At 36.5% G+C, this 18,181-nt stretch overlaps 3 protein-coding genes across 7 annotated transcripts; all 3 read right to left on the bottom strand.

The window, feature by feature from the left end:
• Positions 1 to 2,111: 2,111 nt before the first annotated feature.
• LOC116134799 (chromatin remodeling protein EBS-like) lies at positions 2,112 to 7,208 on the bottom strand. 5 transcript variants are annotated; one of them, XM_031420445.1, is made up of 6 exons: positions 6,876 to 7,207; positions 6,326 to 6,668; positions 6,125 to 6,193; positions 4,268 to 4,406; positions 2,916 to 2,970; positions 2,112 to 2,541 (listed from the first exon to the last, which is right to left on the bottom strand). In XM_031420445.1, exons 1-5 carry the CDS (start codon positions 6,946 to 6,948, stop codon positions 2,944 to 2,946), a joined length of 651 nt encoding a protein of 216 aa, XP_031276305.1. In that variant the 5' UTR covers positions 6,949 to 7,207; the 3' UTR covers positions 2,112 to 2,541; positions 2,916 to 2,943. The 5 variants fall into 5 exon arrangements, 4 of the variants coding, with proteins under 4 accessions (XP_031276305.1, XP_031276304.1, XP_031276306.1 ...); XM_031420444.1 differs by having other exon boundaries at positions 2,112 to 2,550; XR_004128798.1 differs by having other exon boundaries at positions 2,118 to 2,163; positions 2,248 to 2,970.
• Positions 7,209 to 8,369: 1,161 nt separating this feature from the next.
• LOC116134739 (homeobox protein knotted-1-like LET6) lies at positions 8,370 to 13,069 on the bottom strand. Its single transcript, XM_031420398.1, has 6 exons — positions 12,823 to 13,069; positions 12,069 to 12,268; positions 11,513 to 11,756; positions 9,610 to 9,612; positions 9,285 to 9,511; positions 8,370 to 8,588 (listed from the first exon to the last, which is right to left on the bottom strand). Exons 1-6 carry the CDS (start codon positions 13,067 to 13,069, stop codon positions 8,382 to 8,384), a joined length of 1,128 nt encoding a protein of 375 aa, XP_031276258.1. The 3' UTR covers positions 8,370 to 8,381.
• Positions 13,070 to 14,747: 1,678 nt separating this feature from the next.
• On the bottom strand, positions 14,748 to 18,016 carry LOC116134805 (plant UBX domain-containing protein 4-like). The gene is made up of 4 exons (XM_031420451.1): positions 17,371 to 18,016; positions 15,901 to 16,198; positions 15,397 to 15,492; positions 14,748 to 15,304 (listed from the first exon to the last, which is right to left on the bottom strand). The coding sequence occupies exons 1-4, from the start codon at positions 17,862 to 17,864 to the stop codon at positions 14,918 to 14,920; spliced, it is 1,275 nt and encodes a 424-aa protein (XP_031276311.1). The 5' UTR covers positions 17,865 to 18,016; the 3' UTR covers positions 14,748 to 14,917.
• Positions 18,017 to 18,181: the final 165 nt, after the last annotated feature.

Consider the following 18,181-nt stretch of genomic DNA (forward strand, 5'->3'; position numbering starts at 1 on the left):
AAAAGTAATGGATGGGCGTCCATAATGGATGGACGGCCGTCCTTAATGTTTTGTAAATTTTTTTATTATATTTTATTTATGGACGGACGTCCTTTAAATGGGGATGTATGTCCCTGGTATATGGACCCCAGTCCATATAATATGGACGAGAGTCTATGCGAGTGAACGACCGTCTATATTTGATGGACGACTGTTCATTAGAAAAAAAATTGATAGAAAAATCAGGCGCCTGGTACACTTAGACCGGTACACATTTTTTGTGCAAATTTTTTGGTGTCCGTAGCTTTGTTGATATAACATTTAAGAACACCATGTTAATACATATATGAAGATGTTTTCCTAGGTGGTGATCCTATGGTAGCAACGAGATGGTTAGAGGGTACTGAGAAAGTATTCAGAGTTATGGCGTGTATTGATGAGGAAAGAGTGAGATTTGTTGAATTTCTGTTAATAGGGGGAGCTGATTGCTGGTGGCAGTCCGCTCAAGGAAAGTACCACAACCCCACCTGGACTGATTTTAGACAGGAGTTCCTAGATCGTTATCAACCTAGGGTTTATCGAGAAAACAAAAGGAGAGAGTTCTTGATGTTGACTCAAGGGAGTATGACCGTCGAGGACTACAGAAACAGATTTATAGAACTTGCTAGGTTCGCTCCGGGTATTATAGATAGTGAGGAAGATAAATGTAGAAAATTTATGGACGGCCGTCCCAAAAGTTTTTTTTTTTTTTTTTTCATATTTGGGTCAAAGACGAGCGTCCATTATTTGTGGGCGTCCGTCCAAAAGTAATGGACGGCCGCATAATGTGGACGGCCGTCCTTAATGTTTTACAAATTTTTTTATTGTATTTTTTTATAGACGGGCGTCCTTTAAATGGGGATGTATGTCCCTGGTATGACCCCAGTCCATATAATATGGACGGAGTCTATGCGAGTGAACGACCGTCTATATTTGATGGACGCTGTTCATTAGAAAAAAAATTGATAGAAAAATCAGGCGCCTGGTACACGTAGACCGGTACACATTTTTTGTGCAAATTTTTTGGTGTCCGTAGCTTGTTGATATAACATTTAAGAACACCATGTTATACATATATGAAGATGTTTTCCTAGGTGGTGAATGCGTGAAGAAAGAAGAAGGAAGATAGTTGTCAAATAGAGCGGATAAAGGTGCAAGAGACAACAGTTAAAAAAAATAAAAAAAAGTAGTGAATAAGATTTTGAAAATTGTTTTATTTGAATATTAAACAAATATTCACTTTACTTTAGTCAAAATAGGTAGTTGAATACTATTCTATATAGTAAACCAAACACACCTAAATATCACTTTCAATATGAATGTGATTCAGGTTGCATACACCATCAGAAAAAGGCTGTACACGTGAGAAGATAGTACTAAAGTTTCTTGTGATGCATGCAGTTACCAAATTCGTGATGCTGGTAAACCAAAAAGTGTTCATCAAATTTTTGTGGATATAAAACATACTCGCTATAGCCACTTTCGCTCGGGCTTGGGTTGATACACACTTTCTTTCTCTTTATCACTTTGCCTTGGAAGAGAAGAAAGAAAAGTTCTTCATTTTTGGATTATTTAGTCCATTAAGTCTTAAAACATGATTGGAAGGGAGTATGTGTGGATTGAAAGAAAGAAAGAGCCCAAATTTGTTTAAGATCAAACAAACCAATTATATATAATCTCTCTTTTCTTTTTTCTTTTTTTGGGTCTAATTTAATTTTCAGTGGAGTCATGCTGGAATTTCATTACGGCCCAATTAATAATAAAGGACTGTAAGAGAATGAACAAAATGCCACACCGACTAGCCCACAAGTTAATTTATTTAACAAGATACTTGTGGCAACGAGCCAAGCCGAGTCGAGCTTTTGGCTTATCGAGCTCGGCTCGTTTACAACAGTGTCGAGCTCGAGTCTGGCGAGTCTCAAAATTGAGACTCGAGCTCGAGCCGGCTCGATATCGAGCTCGATAAGGCTGTGTTCGAACTCGACTCGGTTAACGAACCGAGTTCGAGTCGAGTCGAACGGAGCCTTATCGAGCCGAGCTCTAAACGAGCTTTTATCGCGAGCCGGCTCGGCTCGTTTACAGTCCTAAGCAGTGCCCTGTGACCTGTACGGAGTGTGGCAAACAAGAAATGGGTTCTCTACATCCCTGAAAATGAAAACTCTATTACCACAAGATACAGCATATGAAAGAACACCTGAGGTGCAAAGTTCATGAGTCACAAAACCATACCCTTCAACTCTTGAGCACAGCACCCCGTTAAACAGTTGGTGCTTATTACAAATTCAAACCGAGGAGAGGATTAAGCAAACCTAAACAAAATTAACTGAATGTCATCCACCACTTCATCATTCTGAACCATTCCAAACTATGATCAATCGATTCTGTCAAACGGTTGGTTCACTCTATACATTACACCTTTATGCCTGTTCCTACTAGTAAAAATATGTACAAAGCTGTATATCTATATCTTAATCCACTTTCAAAGCACTTGACGTAAGCTGCAACGTTAATCTTGGAATCTTCCTGCGAATGCTGAGTGTTTTCAAGCCCAAAAAAATAAGCAGAGCCATTATAACATTATTTGCAGAAATTATGCCAGCAACAAGCACGTCAAAACAAATCCATAGTTTCCCCTAGTTTTAATGTGTTGTCATGGACTCATAGGTTTACTTCTTAAGATAGATAAGCGCACTATTATGCACAGATTCTAATCACCAAGACATCACATAACAAAAAGTCATCTCTAAAGTCTAGCACACATACAAACTTTGAGACATGGTAAATTTGAAAAGCCTCTGGTTTGTGTAAGCACAGTATCTTCTCTGCACTGTACAATTCCACAACACAAAGATGAGAACGATAGCAATGCTGGAGCTAATGTGCAACAAAATCAGTACCTCCTCATCATGCATCATGATCACTTGGTCATCTTTTTCTACGCTTTGTCTCCACCTAGCAAGAAAATCAAAGACAAGACCACATTTCATTAAAAAGAGAAAAAGCAACAGCAGTTCATTTGTAATCAAGGCATGTAAACATTTTAACACAAAATAGGACACATGTAAGATTGTTCTTACAGGAATTTACCGACCCCTTTAGTAAACAAGCCAATTCTCTTGTTTTCCTTACAATACTTAAAAATAAACATATATAAGTTTCATTGGAGCTAAAATGACTGATGCATGATTATACTGGGGTTTCAAGAAATGAAATTAACTACAACTTGAAGACACCAATCTTTTGCACAACCTATGCAGCTCCCAGGGAACTATTTCATTTCCCAGAGGGCAAAACACCAACTTTAATTTACTTGTTATACATTAGGTTTTGTACAGAAACCATACTTCAACCCAGATAACCAGTAACAGAGTAAATATAGGGACACTAATCCACATCAGCATGGTTCCAAAACCTAAATGGATTTGAATCCATATAATTTTTTTTTTTTTTTTTTTTTGATAGTCCAGAAATCCTCCGCACTTGCTTTGCAAGCTCAAGTTCGAAACTAAAGCCCCTGCTGAACCCTACAATCTTTGGGAAACGGGAAACAAGGGCATTTGGCCATGCAGGCACTAACATTCAATCGACATCAATCAAGCATAGAAATAAGTGAACAGAGATCAGTGTTCTGTTGGTCACAAATTTGTCATACAAGCTTTTTGCTCCATGCTCATTTGGCACGAGACATTAGATTGAAACATGTGTAAGCGCAAAGCTGATACAATAAAAAAAAAATTGTAAAATGTTGACTCTTTTCCATGTGACACATCTAGCAATCATGAAAGTCCTTAAGAAACTGTACTGCCCATAATACCACCAGAAGGGAAAAAAAAAGAATCACAATCAGAATGGGTATTCGTCCAAGGGGAGAACCCTTTCTTAAACTTATATATCATTAGTGCCAGAAACTGGCCTGTGACTGACCTGACCTCACTCAAATGGGCCACAAACAAACAGAAATCATCTATTGCAATCAAAACTTCCACAATAAATATGACCTAAATTTAATCAGAACCCATATTAGCTCCATCTGAGCCAACAAATCTGGGTGCCACAGAGTGTCGCAAAACTGTAAAAAAGGATCAAAATGGTGGGCGAACCAACCTAACATGTGAGAGTGATACTCATATAGTCATATCTTAAATGTTGAAATAAGGAAAGCTGGAGATAATAGCCAACTAGTTTTTGTCTTGACTACAATCAACCACAGAGAGAGGAACAACAAAATGTGGACATAAAGCGCTCACACCTTAGCCTCGACAGATGGGGATACTGGGAACGCATTCAAAGATCTTTTGGCATCATCATCCGATGAACAATCAGAGCACAGAAACTGATCCAATTTTTTTGCTTCTTCGATGGTCATGCCCATACAAGAAGGATGAAACCTGAAAATATAAAAAATGTCATCAGGAAACAAGATCACCATCAATATCTTCAACATTACTACCACAGATTATATAACTTTTGAAGTAAAGAGAGCAATGACCACCAAAAGCAGAGATATAAATCTCTCACGGGCAAACTGCATCATAAAAATCAAATTACAAAGAACAAATCCAAAGAAAAGACAAAACATACTCGGGAAATTACAGACAATGCAACACGATGAAGAACACATGAGATACATTTCTCATTCTAAATTTCAGAATAGAGTACTATACAATTTTTTAGTTTACAATAAAGCCTTCAGAACAAGTTAAACTGGTATAAAATCCCATGTTAATACATTAACCATCTCATGTGATGGTTAGTTGATCCTGGATACTATACTTAATCGTGTGTCTGTGTCTTCAAATTCTCTTGAAGTAAAATGCAAAGCCAACATAAACAACCAGTTTATCAGCTCCAAATAGCTCCTAGTAATATGTCTAAGATGCAATGAATGTGAAAGTTTAAGACTCGGCACTCAAGTTCATTAAGTTAAATATCTTTCCATCATTTAGACCAACTCTTCCTCAAAGTGGCCTAAAGATTCACCTAAAATGTATAATTCCGTCATGCAATATATAATACCAATCAGATGTAAAGTACAATAAAAAAAACATATTGTCTACAATATATCTTAAATCTAGAGCCCCTTTCACATACTTAGCTCGGCTCTTCACGTAAATCAAGGTAGACACTAATTGTTAGACAAGTATAATGCAATTAAAAGTCTCAAATCTTCATAAATGAACAAAAAAAAAACCCTCACTATGTAAGTTGAAGTGTAAAGATAGTACTGTAAAGATTTTACACTTCTCAATTCACATTTAAATTTTGATCCAAATTTCACCTCTGCCAGGATATTTTCAACTAAAGATAATGAACTTGCAAAACAAAAAAGCTGACATGAGAAACTCCACAAGTAACAGTGCACCATGTATGATAGATACAGACCAAGTTCAGGATAATTAAATGGTTAATATTTTGATTTGGAGTACAGGAGGCAGAAGAAATTACTAAATATTATCCTCAAATGTGTAACTAAGGATGCATGACAGAAATATCAGGAAATTTTGATAATACGGTAACAGTGTGGCAGCTAATTGTACCCAGAAAACAGTAGCCTTAACATTATTAAATCCTGTGCAGATTTTATATTAATTATCTTTAGTTCCTATAGAGCAATAGCATGAAAGACAAAGATTCTCATACATTAAATACAAAATCTTATAGAATACCAAGAGGACTGTTAATCAGCTTATGAACTTATGTCTTAACAAAGCACTACGGCATTCAGATAATTAGCAACAATTAAATGCACCAATTGCCATTTAAAACTGAGACACACATAAATCTCAGCAACACCACTCTACATGAAAAATTGATCGACACAATCATTAAATTCAGCAAAACATATGCAGGTTAAAGATGCAGCAAGACAAAATTGAAAGAAAATTCAGCATTAATTCCAAAAATAGTCCCTTAACAGCATCACTGAAAGAAATTAAGAAAACCAAACAGGGTAAATCATACCATTCATTTAAAACTCAAGTAACTTCTATGATGACAAAATCACTTACTCAAACATATCTCACCTACACCATTCAAATGGATAAAAACAGAACAAATTATATACCATCATTCTAATTACATAAACAGAAAAATGCAACAACTTTACCAATCCTTGCACCCCTCACACTGCACCATCAGGTCATCCGGGTTATAAGGCATCTCACACTTGCAATACCTACAAAATCAAACCCCAAATGACATAATTAGTTCCAAAATTAAATATACCAAAATCATCAAAACCAGGCAAAAACACAAAACCGTGAACGTGAAAAACCAATCAGAAGAACCACAAAACATGCAAACTCACACAGCAACACGGTCCGGAGTGAACCCTCCGGTGGCAGCCTTATATTCAAACCTACAAAAATAATCCTCTGCACCAACATTCTCAAGCTTAGTGTAGTTCTTGAAAGAGTGCACTGTACATTTCCCTTCAATTGTGTGGGCACTTTGCACATCATAGTGGTCTGATAAAAACAACTCTTTGGCTCCATGAAACTGTCTCCGCCCTCCGATGGATTCTTCAGGTCTATAATACCACCTAACACGAACTTTCACGTTGTTCCGATGATCGGCCTCGATCTTCTCAACGCGTGCCACGTATGGTGGTTTATCGGAATCCGATGGTCGCATCAACACACAATCACCAGCTGTAAACATAGAACAAACAGAAAATTAAGTAATCCCAAGTCATAAAACATAAAATAAAAAGTGGGATTATAATTCAATACTAAAAGACCCATAAACAAAAAAAATTGGGTTCGTAGAATTGAATAGAAAAACGATAAATTTAGGGTTTTTGGAGCGGAAAATAAAAAGTAAAATATGGGTTATTGAGAGAAAGAGAATATACACACGTCTAACAGTTTTGTTGGTGCCTTTGATAGAGTAAGAATCAAGGTCCTTTTTGCCAGGTTTAGTTTTTGCCATGAAAAATTGGATTTGGAGGAAAACAATGCGAGTGAAATGTATTGAAAAATTAAAATTGGTTAATTTGATTGAAAGGGCTTTGTGTAGTTTTACGTTAAGGAGAGAAACAGGGAAACCCTAGGAAGTGGTTATGGAAATTGGAAAGAGATGAAAAGGTTTAGTTGAATGTTGAGAAAGAAAGAAGTAAGAGGAACAGTGGGGATGACACGTCAGCACCATAGATGATCCAGTTAGTGAGTGATTCATGCATGCATGAGCATTACTGACTATTTAATTTATGTGTTCTGTCGTTACTGTTTTTGTGACTCTGTTGTCTTTCTATTTCCATAATCCCAAAATGTTGCTGTCGACAAAACAATCTAAATAATAAATACTAATTTTTTTTTTTTTTTTTTTTGGTAATTTGCTAAGAGAAAATTCAAATGTTAGGGATTGATTAAATTTTATTCATTTTACGAGGACATTACTGAGAAAGTGGCTCCTTTAATAAAAAATACATTTATCTATATCTGATGTACTATGGCAACGTATTATAATCTTAATTACATCATTAGAAAAGCAATTCTACTTGAAGTTGATTAACTGAAACCCATTTCTAAGTATATAGTGAGACGTAGATTGAAAAAGATAAGATATAATCTATAGTTATTTAAATTTTATATTAGATGGCCCTTTTTCAAAGAACAGTTGCCGAAGCTGCCGCAGATTCAATTTGTTTTTAATTAATTCTTTTACATGACATAAAAGAATTTCTGAACAGGAGGTTTGACTAAAATCTCAATCTCATGCTCATCTACTGGAACATTATCATAAAATTATATCAAAACCCTCACTTGTACTTTAAAATCAATATCCCATAAAATTTTAAGTAGCATCAGGCTGATCAATGTGAAACTCAAAAATGATAATAACCATTAACTTAAAGAGCACTTACAAATCCAACATGCGATTATATATCACATTACTGCATGATTAATGTGACAAACATCACGTATAATGAGGTTGAAATTAAGTAGCTAGCCAAGCACATAAGTCTGCACAGAAGCAAAGATGTGGCCACTGGAACAGCTATTTCATGACAAGATATGCGAGGCCAATCCAGTAGAAAGATGGAAACTAGGAGGCAAGATCATATGAAACCACCGATGATTTGAGGTCCAATGAAAATTACACGAGCCAATGTTGGTTAACTATGAATCATTTAATAGATCACGCATAAGCAACGTACTGAAAAATAGACATCAAGTTGTGATAGATTTGTATTATTCTACAATGTAAGGGACAACCCTGATGGGTAGTAGCAATCCCTTTCTTGTCCATTCATAATTCATCTAATTTGAATGGTACAGCTAAATACATTCCAAAAAGGTTAACATAGAGAATAGTACTGGTGTTTTGAAACACAATTATTTGAAAAGAAGAGAAAAATGTCGTCAAAAGCGTGTCGGATTGCAATCCATGGAGAAGGGATTACCCATAACATTATTTTCCAAATAGTAGTGGGGATATCCACCCTCCATCACAACAAACTGCATATCCTCTGAAGGCTTCCAGTGACGCTTCCTCTGATTGATAAACCAGTTGTTAATTTGTTTCGGATCAAGGCCAGTAGATTCAGCAAGCGCTAGCTTTTGTGACTCCTGCATCAAAATAAGATTACAATGTCACCTTGAACTAATTAAGTACTTGGTTTAAATCACCTGTGCAAAACTATAAAGTATTCATAAGTTGTGCCAATGCAGACATTAATTGTAACATATAAGAGAGTTACATTACAACAATAAGTGCATAGATGATGCACACGATTTACAAACCGAGGTCAAATACGGGCAAATACAGATCACAAACTCAACTGTTGAGGCTGTTCAAGAAAATAAACCAATGATTTTAAGAAAGTAATTAGTAGATCACCATGGTCAGAAAAGCCACAAGACAGTATGAGTTGAGTAAGATACTGTATGCAAACGGCCATTTCAGCAGTATTTTCATTGATTTCTCTTTTTTGTACGCATCTGTTCAAGTCAACAAGAGATACAGTCTTATTGTTACTGTATATTGAACAGGTTATCTTACAGCTCCGGTTAAATCCCATTGATTTTAATGACACTTTAATAAAACTGGCCTGAGACAGATACTGTATTGCAGGTGAAAGGAAGAAGACTACTGAAAATTAGTTGTATTATAATTACTCCTATGTCTATATCCCTGCAAGTCAAACATGTCACCTCTTACTCTATAAAGCAAAAGCCCTACCAGCAGACAAAAAGCAAAGAACATCTAAGCAATTAAACGTATGGGCACTAAGCATATATAAAACGGAAGAAATGTAGTGATACCGATGGATAAGGCCACTTGTAATGTACGTTCCACCAATCTAACAACTGCTGGCGCGCTTCCTTTGGCAATTTCCCTTTCTTTTTTTTCTTCATGAATTCCTGCTTGAGATTGCCCAGATATCCACTATACTTGCGCAAAAGCTGACCTTTCAGTTCCCTGTCCTCAGCTAGGGGATCAATGCAGAAGTCATTCAAATCAACCTCTTCCTCGGAAGATGTATTTTGAACTGCAAAATCAACATAAGTAAATCATAACATATGTAAATAGTAGGCAAGCATATGTTTATATGCATGCATTAGTTGATGCATTTACAGCAATACTCACAGGCTGGTGAATTCAAGGTAAATAAGTGGATTATTGCGTCAGTAGCCACATCATAGCAAACCCCAGAAGCCCCATGAACACATGAGCAAGATGCATTGACATATATTAATTAAAATGAACACAAAGAACTTAAACTATGCCATCTAATTATAAAGAATTTAAGCATGCAGAAATTAAACAGAAGTTGAAATGAGCAAACTCATTTCACATGTATAAGAGTTGCCAACTTTTACATAAATAAACTAGAAATTGCTTTATTTTAAAAAAAAAAAATTCCTCCTTTTATATTACAGTTGAAACCGATTTAGCCACTAAAAGTAGGATCTTTATATGTAGGGTTTTGATACCAAGAAATCCCTCATGTCTCACTCTGCATTAATAGTAAAGATTTAGTAATGGGAGGCACTAGATAACACAAAATGATAATTGACAAGATAATTTAAGAACATAAAATTAAACACACTTCTCCCGCCTAAATTGAAGGCATGCAAGTGAAGACAATATAGCTTCCACAGCTCCGGATATCTATAATTATTCAAGGTAACAACTCTACTATACACTTGAGGTAGGGCTGGTTCAACAGATGTGAAAGTAGACAAATTAGTATATTCAATTACTGAAAGAGCTAACACTACAGGATGCTAGACCTGGACATGCATCTGCTTTAGGAGTCTCTGGTAGGATGAGTATGTATATCATGACTCCAATTAAAACATACAACTTTATATTTTCATTTTTAGAACTACCAATTAAAGAAGTGGTTATGTTGATGATAAAGGAAAAGTTGCATGTTATTAACATATTTTTACTGAAAAAATATAAAGATTATGTGCTATGTCTATCTCAGTACTCGAAAGTTTGGTAAGTTTATTGTAAACACAATCGCCAATCCTTATCTAAAATCCTCCCAAACCAAATTTTAAGACTAATCTGGGCTGAGATTTTCCTCGCCTCCCTCATAGAAGAGTAGGCTTTTAGCTGTTCATACTAGAAATCAACAAAACGTTAATGGACTCTATTTCTACGACTATACAATCTCCAAAATGACACAAGGATGAACATATGCATGCTCATTTGAACCAAGGAATATTCACGGTGCGCGTATGGACAAAGACAAAACCTCACATAAGGTAGCCGTATTAGCTCAGTTGTCTTCAGACTGTCAAAATCAAATAGTTAGATGCCTTGAACAATATTGTTCAAGCTTGGACAATACAACTAATTCTATCTTATTATATAGCAGCAACATAGGGTTAAGGAGGTTCAAGCTGAAATAAAAACCTATGGGCCCATGGGTGGATAAGAGAGAGAATGATTTGATGTTCAAAAAATACTTAAATTAATTAAAAACAAAACAAATATCTATCTCTTAAAATCTTAATCATTAATTAAGAAATTTTGTCCCCACTAAAGAATTTTGATAGATTAACCTCGTCAAATTTAATTCAGCTGTATATAAAAGTTACTTGTCCCCTAGACAAATTAAATGTGAACATCAAATTCATTTCAGTCATCCTACTTACCATAACAAGCTAATAATTAAAAGATAAACTGAACTAACATATAAATTATTTTGTTTTGCAGTTGACCCTTTTTCTCAGATCCTTCAAAACAAGAAGCAAAGGAACAGGTTATAGGGTGAAAGTACACTCCTGAAAGGATTAAACACATTAGAAAAAGACAAAATAAGTTAGCAGCTTCTCACTTCTCAGTTCTACACACATAGAGACAAAGAAAAGAGAATCAAAGCTATAGATATCAAGCTAACCCTAATAGCACTTGTTTACCCTTTTCCGTACCCTAAATACATGCCATATTTCAAGGAGATGTCCTTTCTAACCACAGAACCCCATTAGTTAAAGGACATAAGGAAAACGAAGAAGTCGAGGGTTTCGTTAATTACCAGAGGTGGAAAAAACAGTTAGGGATTTGAGCTGGTACTCGATCTTTGAGAGGAAAAACATGGCTTCTCTGAAAGGTTTTGTAAGCTCTTGCTCATACTTGATTAACATTTCACAGTAAGCTTCCATGAACTGGTCAAGTGCTGGGTCCTCACCTAAGCACGTTGTTACAGATGAACTATTCATGGCTTCCCCAGAAACGCAGACTTCATGTAACCTAGCTACCACTTCAGGAGGTGCCCCAACCTGAGATAATTTATTCGTCCTCTCACATCAAAACAATTATAACAAACAAAAATCATTGGTTTTTAGGTGGATGAAAATTCAAAGAGATCAACTTATACATCATTCAGAGAAAGGCTAGTACAAATCTGCAATTAAGAACCATGAGAGAGAGGAGTGAAGATATGACAAAATTGACTTCCAAAGGGACACTGTTAATTTACAGAAACCAACGTACAAAATATTTGTATACAAAAATCTCAGATTTGCACACCGATTAATTGGGTAATTATGGGTTTTGTGTAACTTCAAAGTTAAGAATGGTTAATTCTTCACCTTTTGACAATTGACATAGGCAGCCAAGAGTCGAGGGAAGTAAGGATGAGCTATAATCTTAGCCTTCATGGAAGTAATGTTGGTGGTGTGAGTGAAACATCCAGTACCAGTACTGTCTTGAGGCATCAAACCAGCTGGTACCTTTTCGCTATTATAATTGTTTCCATTCAACGTAGGAAACAGCGCCTTATCACTTGTTCCTGCTCCAGAACCAGAATTATTTATCATCAACAAAGAAGAAACTCCATTACTGAGATTGGAACATGCCTTGCTACTGCTACTACAAGATCCTCTTTCCATTCTCTTTCTTTCTCTCTCTATTTCAGGCTTGTTATGCCACTGATAAAAAACCATGCAATATTTCTATCTAAACACAGGCACAGCAAATCTTTCTTTTATCTACAGAAAGACTGTTGTGTCTCCGAAGAGCACTCCCGGTTTTCTAGCTAACACAATCAGTTTTCTTTTACAAAAGACAGAAAATCCGTAAAAATTAGGTTTTTCTTTTCTTTTGTTCTCCTTGTATGATCTGTAAAAGTTAGATTCAGAAGACTTCCCTTGGAAATGGGTGGTTCAGTACTCTCTTTTCTATCTGAACAAAAACAGTATCTCGTTCATAAAAAAAACACACAAGCGAGAGGTGCACGGTGTGTTAACGTGCGCCTCTGTNCCAAGAGTCGAGGGAAGTAAGGATGAGCTATAATCTTAGCCTTCATGGAAGTAATGTTGGTGGTGTGAGTGAAACATCCAGTACCAGTACTGTCTTGAGGCATCAAACCAGCTGGTACCTTTTCGCTATTATAATTGTTTCCATTCAACGTAGGAAACAGCGCCTTATCACTTGTTCCTGCTCCAGAACCAGAATTATTGATCATCAACAAAGAAGAAACTCCATTACTGAGATTGGAACATGCCTTGCTACTGCTACTACAAGATCCTCTTTCCATTCTCTTTCTTTCTCTCTCTATTTCAGGCTTGTTATGCCACTGATCAAAAACCATGCAATATTTCTATCTAAACACAGGCACAGCAAATCTTTCTTTTATCTACAGAAAGACTGTTGTGTCTCCGAAGAGCACTCCCGGTTTTCTAGCTAACACAATCAGTTTTCTTTTACAAAAGACAGAAAATCCGTAAAAATTAGGTTTTTCTTTTCTTTTGTTCTCCTTGTATGATCTGTAAAAGTTAGATTCAGAAGACTTCCCTTGGAAATGGGTGGTTCAGTACTCTCTTTTCTATCTGAACAAAAACAGTATCTCGTTCATAAAAAACACACACAAGCGAGAGGTGCACGGTGTGTTAACGTGCGCCTCTGTAAATCTGACTGAGCTTTTCCTTCCCAATGAAAGGCAGTTTCACCTCGTGTATTGCACTGCCACTGATGCACTAGACTCTAGTAGTATACTGGCACATAGTGGAAGCAATAGAGAGAGAGAGAGAGAGAGTGATAAATTAAGTAATTAACTATGGTTTATGGAGAGCATCAAGCCATCAAGTATGGATGACAAGCAAGCTTGAAAGGATTGATGGGAAGGAAAGGTCTATCTCTGCTCTTGGTCTTGGATGACAAAATACCTGTACATGGTCTTAGCTGTTAAACATACGTAGTAATTGATGCTGATCAAATCTCAACCGTCCATCAGTTTATTATTCCCTTGGATTTTCCAGTCTTCTCCCTTTGTTTCACCTTTAGGAAGACAAAAAATAACAAAGATGACCCCAGGCACAAGAAACAGTTGGTGAACGTAGGTTAATGTAACGACGGCGTTTGAAGACATTCTCCCTTTGGCTTAGAATTAACAGCCATGTTCATGTTACAGGGGCTCATGAGGTCCAATCGATAGAAGGAGTAGTCTAGTAGCAATAATTCAGGGTGGGAAAGGTAAACTTAGGGATATGAGAAACTGAGAGAAAAGAGAAATTAAAGCTGATAAAGTTAGTGGGACACTACGAATGTCTCCTTTCTGGTCCTGTTCAACACCCTTTTTCTTTATTTATTTATTTTTTTGGACATGAGATAACACTCTGCTTTTTAGTCTTTATTTTACGCCAATGAAAGTGTTAACGATACACAAAACATTGCTAGAGTTAAGAGGTTTTTATACATGGAAGGTTGAAATTGATTGAACGGATTACAGATACAGAGAAACTGTTAGCTTCTTTTTTACATGGTGAGAAGAGATAATTTGGTTGCTATGAACCAATCGAAATTACGATAAGAGGATAAGTTGCAACCCACTCTATTCTCTAGATTTCTCATATTCCACTCAGTTCGATTTCATTACAGTTGAAAGAAGTGAATACGCAATACTTGTTTGTTATATATATATATATATATATATTTTTTTTTTTTTTTTTCCTTTGAAATTTAAAAAATACACTAACAAATAATTAATCATAATTTAAGTTTGGTACTAAATTTTCATCAGAAATTTATAAATGCTTTGCCAGCGGTCAAATTGATTAATTTTCGATGTAAGTATACTTACCTTGGCTATGACGGAGAGCGTTTCCCAATCCGTCTCGAGTTGGACACCACCAATACATGTCATAGACAAAATTGCAGAATACAGTAACAACATTAATTATATGGGACATGTATCTTCGATCAAATGGCACGTTTGCCCCATCTTAAAATGGAGTTGTGAATCATCAAGTCATTCTAAAGACCAAAGGAAAACTGAGAAATCCACAGCTAATGTAAACCTTTATCTCTAAGATGATGAATAAAATCCCATAGATTGACTAAGCAAGTATGACTGAAGTTAAGACTTCAAATGAAAAAAAAAAAAAAAAAAAGACGAGAGAGAGAGAGAGAGAGTAAAATGCAGGAGAAGAAGACAAATACACTAGAGTTTCTGGATAACCACTGAATTGGCTATACCGGCTTGCTCTATTGTTTGGTTCAGATCAGTTAGTTGCTTGGGAGGGAACCCCATTGCCTGCAATTGATAGTTCCTTGAGCCGCCAGGTCTAGATGCATCAATGAAGGCATGAATATCTCTGATTGTATGGTTGTAGTTGAAGCGGGAAACCATGCGAGTACCATCTGCTAATCTTAGCTGAATTGAAGTAGTTGGTGATGATGAATCCACAACCAGACCCAATGATGGCAATGGAGCGCTGGTCAAGGAAGTGACACCAGCACTTGGTTCAGAGACAGTTTCGGCAGGGGTGGCACTGCTACCTAAAGTTCTTCCTACACCCTGAAAAGAAGACCGGCGCTTTGGTTGTTCCTGCATGAAACAGGTGGTAAAGGAATGTTTAATGATAATGCACAGAACATAAAAATAAAAAAGACAGAATCTAAGTGGGAAAAAAGACACACAGAGTACTCTTCATCCCGCTTATTGAGCTGAACATGCACACCCCCTCTCCCATCTGGAGTAGCAAGCTCCCTTGGACACTCAGATCTCATAATGCTCTGCATTGAGATGCAACCAATTCGTATGAATACAGCAACTCTAGTAGAAGCAAGAAAATCATATAGATACAGAACTGAATGACTTCAATCGTATAAACCTTGAATAGAACTTCCTTTATTTGAGAGGAAAAATTAGTTTTCTACCCACAGTATGAGACGTGGAATACGACTACAGGGAAAATCTGAGTTAAAAGTTATTTAATTTCTGTACAACAGGTATCTACTATTTCATATAGAAGTTGAATGTAATGGTCAAGTTAAAAGTCCCTTAAAGCCCTCAACTTGCGTAAACTCATTCGAGACTTCTACATCTGTAGGCATTGGTATTTATAGGAAACTTTAAAAGCATGCTGATAGGCAAATCATGAAAGAATAAGAAAAATCAGTACCACTTGGAAAACATATTACCTCCAAGAAGGATGCATTTGCAGGATCATCCATTCTCCGTAGTGGACCATCATCCACAGTGAATCCATTCCTCCAAAAAGTAATGTTGTGAACAACTTCTTCAGGCTGAGACGGTTGAGAAGGAGCAGATGGGACCGTCTCCCCAGTGAGTAATCTTGCTGTTCCACTGAAGGCCTTTGAGCTAGAAGATGGTTGATGGTGATCCAAGGGTGGTTCTACAGCTGAGTGTCTAGCTTGATTGAATATTGTATCCACATCAATATCAGTGCCTCTGGTAGGATCCTGGACCAGCATTCCACTGTAGCCAGGATAACAATTTTAAAACAATAAATAACCAACAAATTCAATGTCTAATATGAATACTTGTTGTCTAGAAGAGAGATACCAAACCAACTTGGCTACAAACCATAAATGGGATGTGTTATACATATGTATCATGCAAAACAAATATATAGATATTCAAAAGTCAACCGCATCATGAGAAATTCTTTTCCCATCCTCAAAAACGAGTTCTGATGAATATTTGATCAATCCATCTTCCAATAAGCTTCTGCATCAACCTTTTCTTCTTTTTTTTTTTTTTAAAATTTATAAATTAAAATTTAGAAGATCATATATTACAGGAACATTTTATAATATATTCTAAATAAAATGGATGGCATCTAGCTGTCATAATGAAGCTTATAAAGTCTGGGTTCAGTGAATTCTATCATAATGAGGAGAAAGTTTTCTAAACTGTTGCAAATACAACCAGCCAATGAGGGTATTTCACATCAATGAGAGTGGAATACACATGCTTCATAATTGGCTACTTGTATGTGTAACAATGCAGAGAAGTTTTTTTTCCATGATGTAGAAAAAAAAGAACAATTTTTGGCCATTAGAAAATAAGTAATGCAGCTACTTTTACAAACTTAATTACAAATTTTAGCATCCTATAACTTTTTCAAGGATAAGATATTGTTGCTTCATCCTATCATACAAGTAGTTGTGACAAATCAATTACTACATCGATTTAAGAAGCAGTTTGAGTCCCAATACTCTGAAAAAATTTAATAGCCACCAACTGTGGTTCAACAAAAAATTGTTTTGTTCCACGAAACATATCATAATCAAGGCAAAGACGCCTCTTCAAGAGAATGTTTCTCAAGAAAGAATAAATTGATTATGTAAAAGCTGTGTTTCCCAAAAGCATTAGCATAGATTCCGACCATTCAAACTGGAACTTACAAAATTTTGTTTGCAGAAGTTATACAGATACAAGAAAATATTTGTATATGCCTTGGACTTTAGACGCTAACCCTAATACATAAAGCATCATAAATTCTCATTCTTTAAGCAAGATAAACATTGATAGCAAACCACATTGATTGGCTAAACCACAATCCTAAACAAACAAATTCTCGATTTCGCAAAATTAAAAACAGAATAGAAAATTAGAGACAATTAAAAGCTAAGCATTCAATATACCTCTTCTCACCACCAGTATAATACTGCTGTGGCTCATCGTCGTCACTACCGGAGCCACCAGGAGGAGTCCTATTGAGATCAGCAAGTGTCCGAATCCCGCCACGCGTTCCCGACGCCTTTTTATCCTCCTTCCTCTCCGGTCGGCGGCGCGAGCGCAGTTGGTAGGGTTCGCGAGCGGGAGCCGGGGAGGGAGAGCGAGACCTCGACGGAGAGCGAGACAGAGACGCAGAGGGAGACGTAGACGGCGACTGGTGAGACAGTGACGGCGAGGGAGAGTTAACGGCAGGGAGATTGAAGGCGTCGGGTTGCGAAGTAACAGCGGCGGCGGCGGTGGCAGTGGCAGTGGCGTCGTCTAAGAAAGTTGAAACGGCAGCGTCAAGGTCCCACTGATGAGACTCCAAGAAGAAAAGAGCTTCTTGTTTAGTGGATGACGCGATCTCCATGAAAGAGTTGATTAAGTTCGTGTTGGTTTCTTCTTGTGTTGAGTTCTCCATTGATTGATTTGTTGATCCAACTCTGATCTGATTCGATTCGTTTCGCTACAATTGGATTGTGAAAGTAGAAATGGATCGATAATATAAGCATGCGTGAGCTTGCGGTGACTCAAAACGACAGGGTTTTGGAGTCGTAGAGGTGGAGACGTGGCCTTGCGATAATACTTCGTGCCGTATAAACATAATTTTTCTCCTCCAATTAAGTTAACAGGAATCTATATCGATTGCTTGTAGATTTAATCCTCCATTAAATTAATGATTTTAGTTTTTAATTAATATAAAAATTAGTATTAGATTTTAATATCTGATATACTAGC

Source organism: Pistacia vera, unplaced genomic scaffold (assembly GCF_008641045.1).
Source record: "Pistacia vera cultivar Batoury unplaced genomic scaffold, PisVer_v2 Contig291, whole genome shotgun sequence".
Lineage (NCBI taxonomy): Eukaryota > Viridiplantae > Streptophyta > Magnoliopsida > Sapindales > Anacardiaceae > Pistacia > Pistacia vera.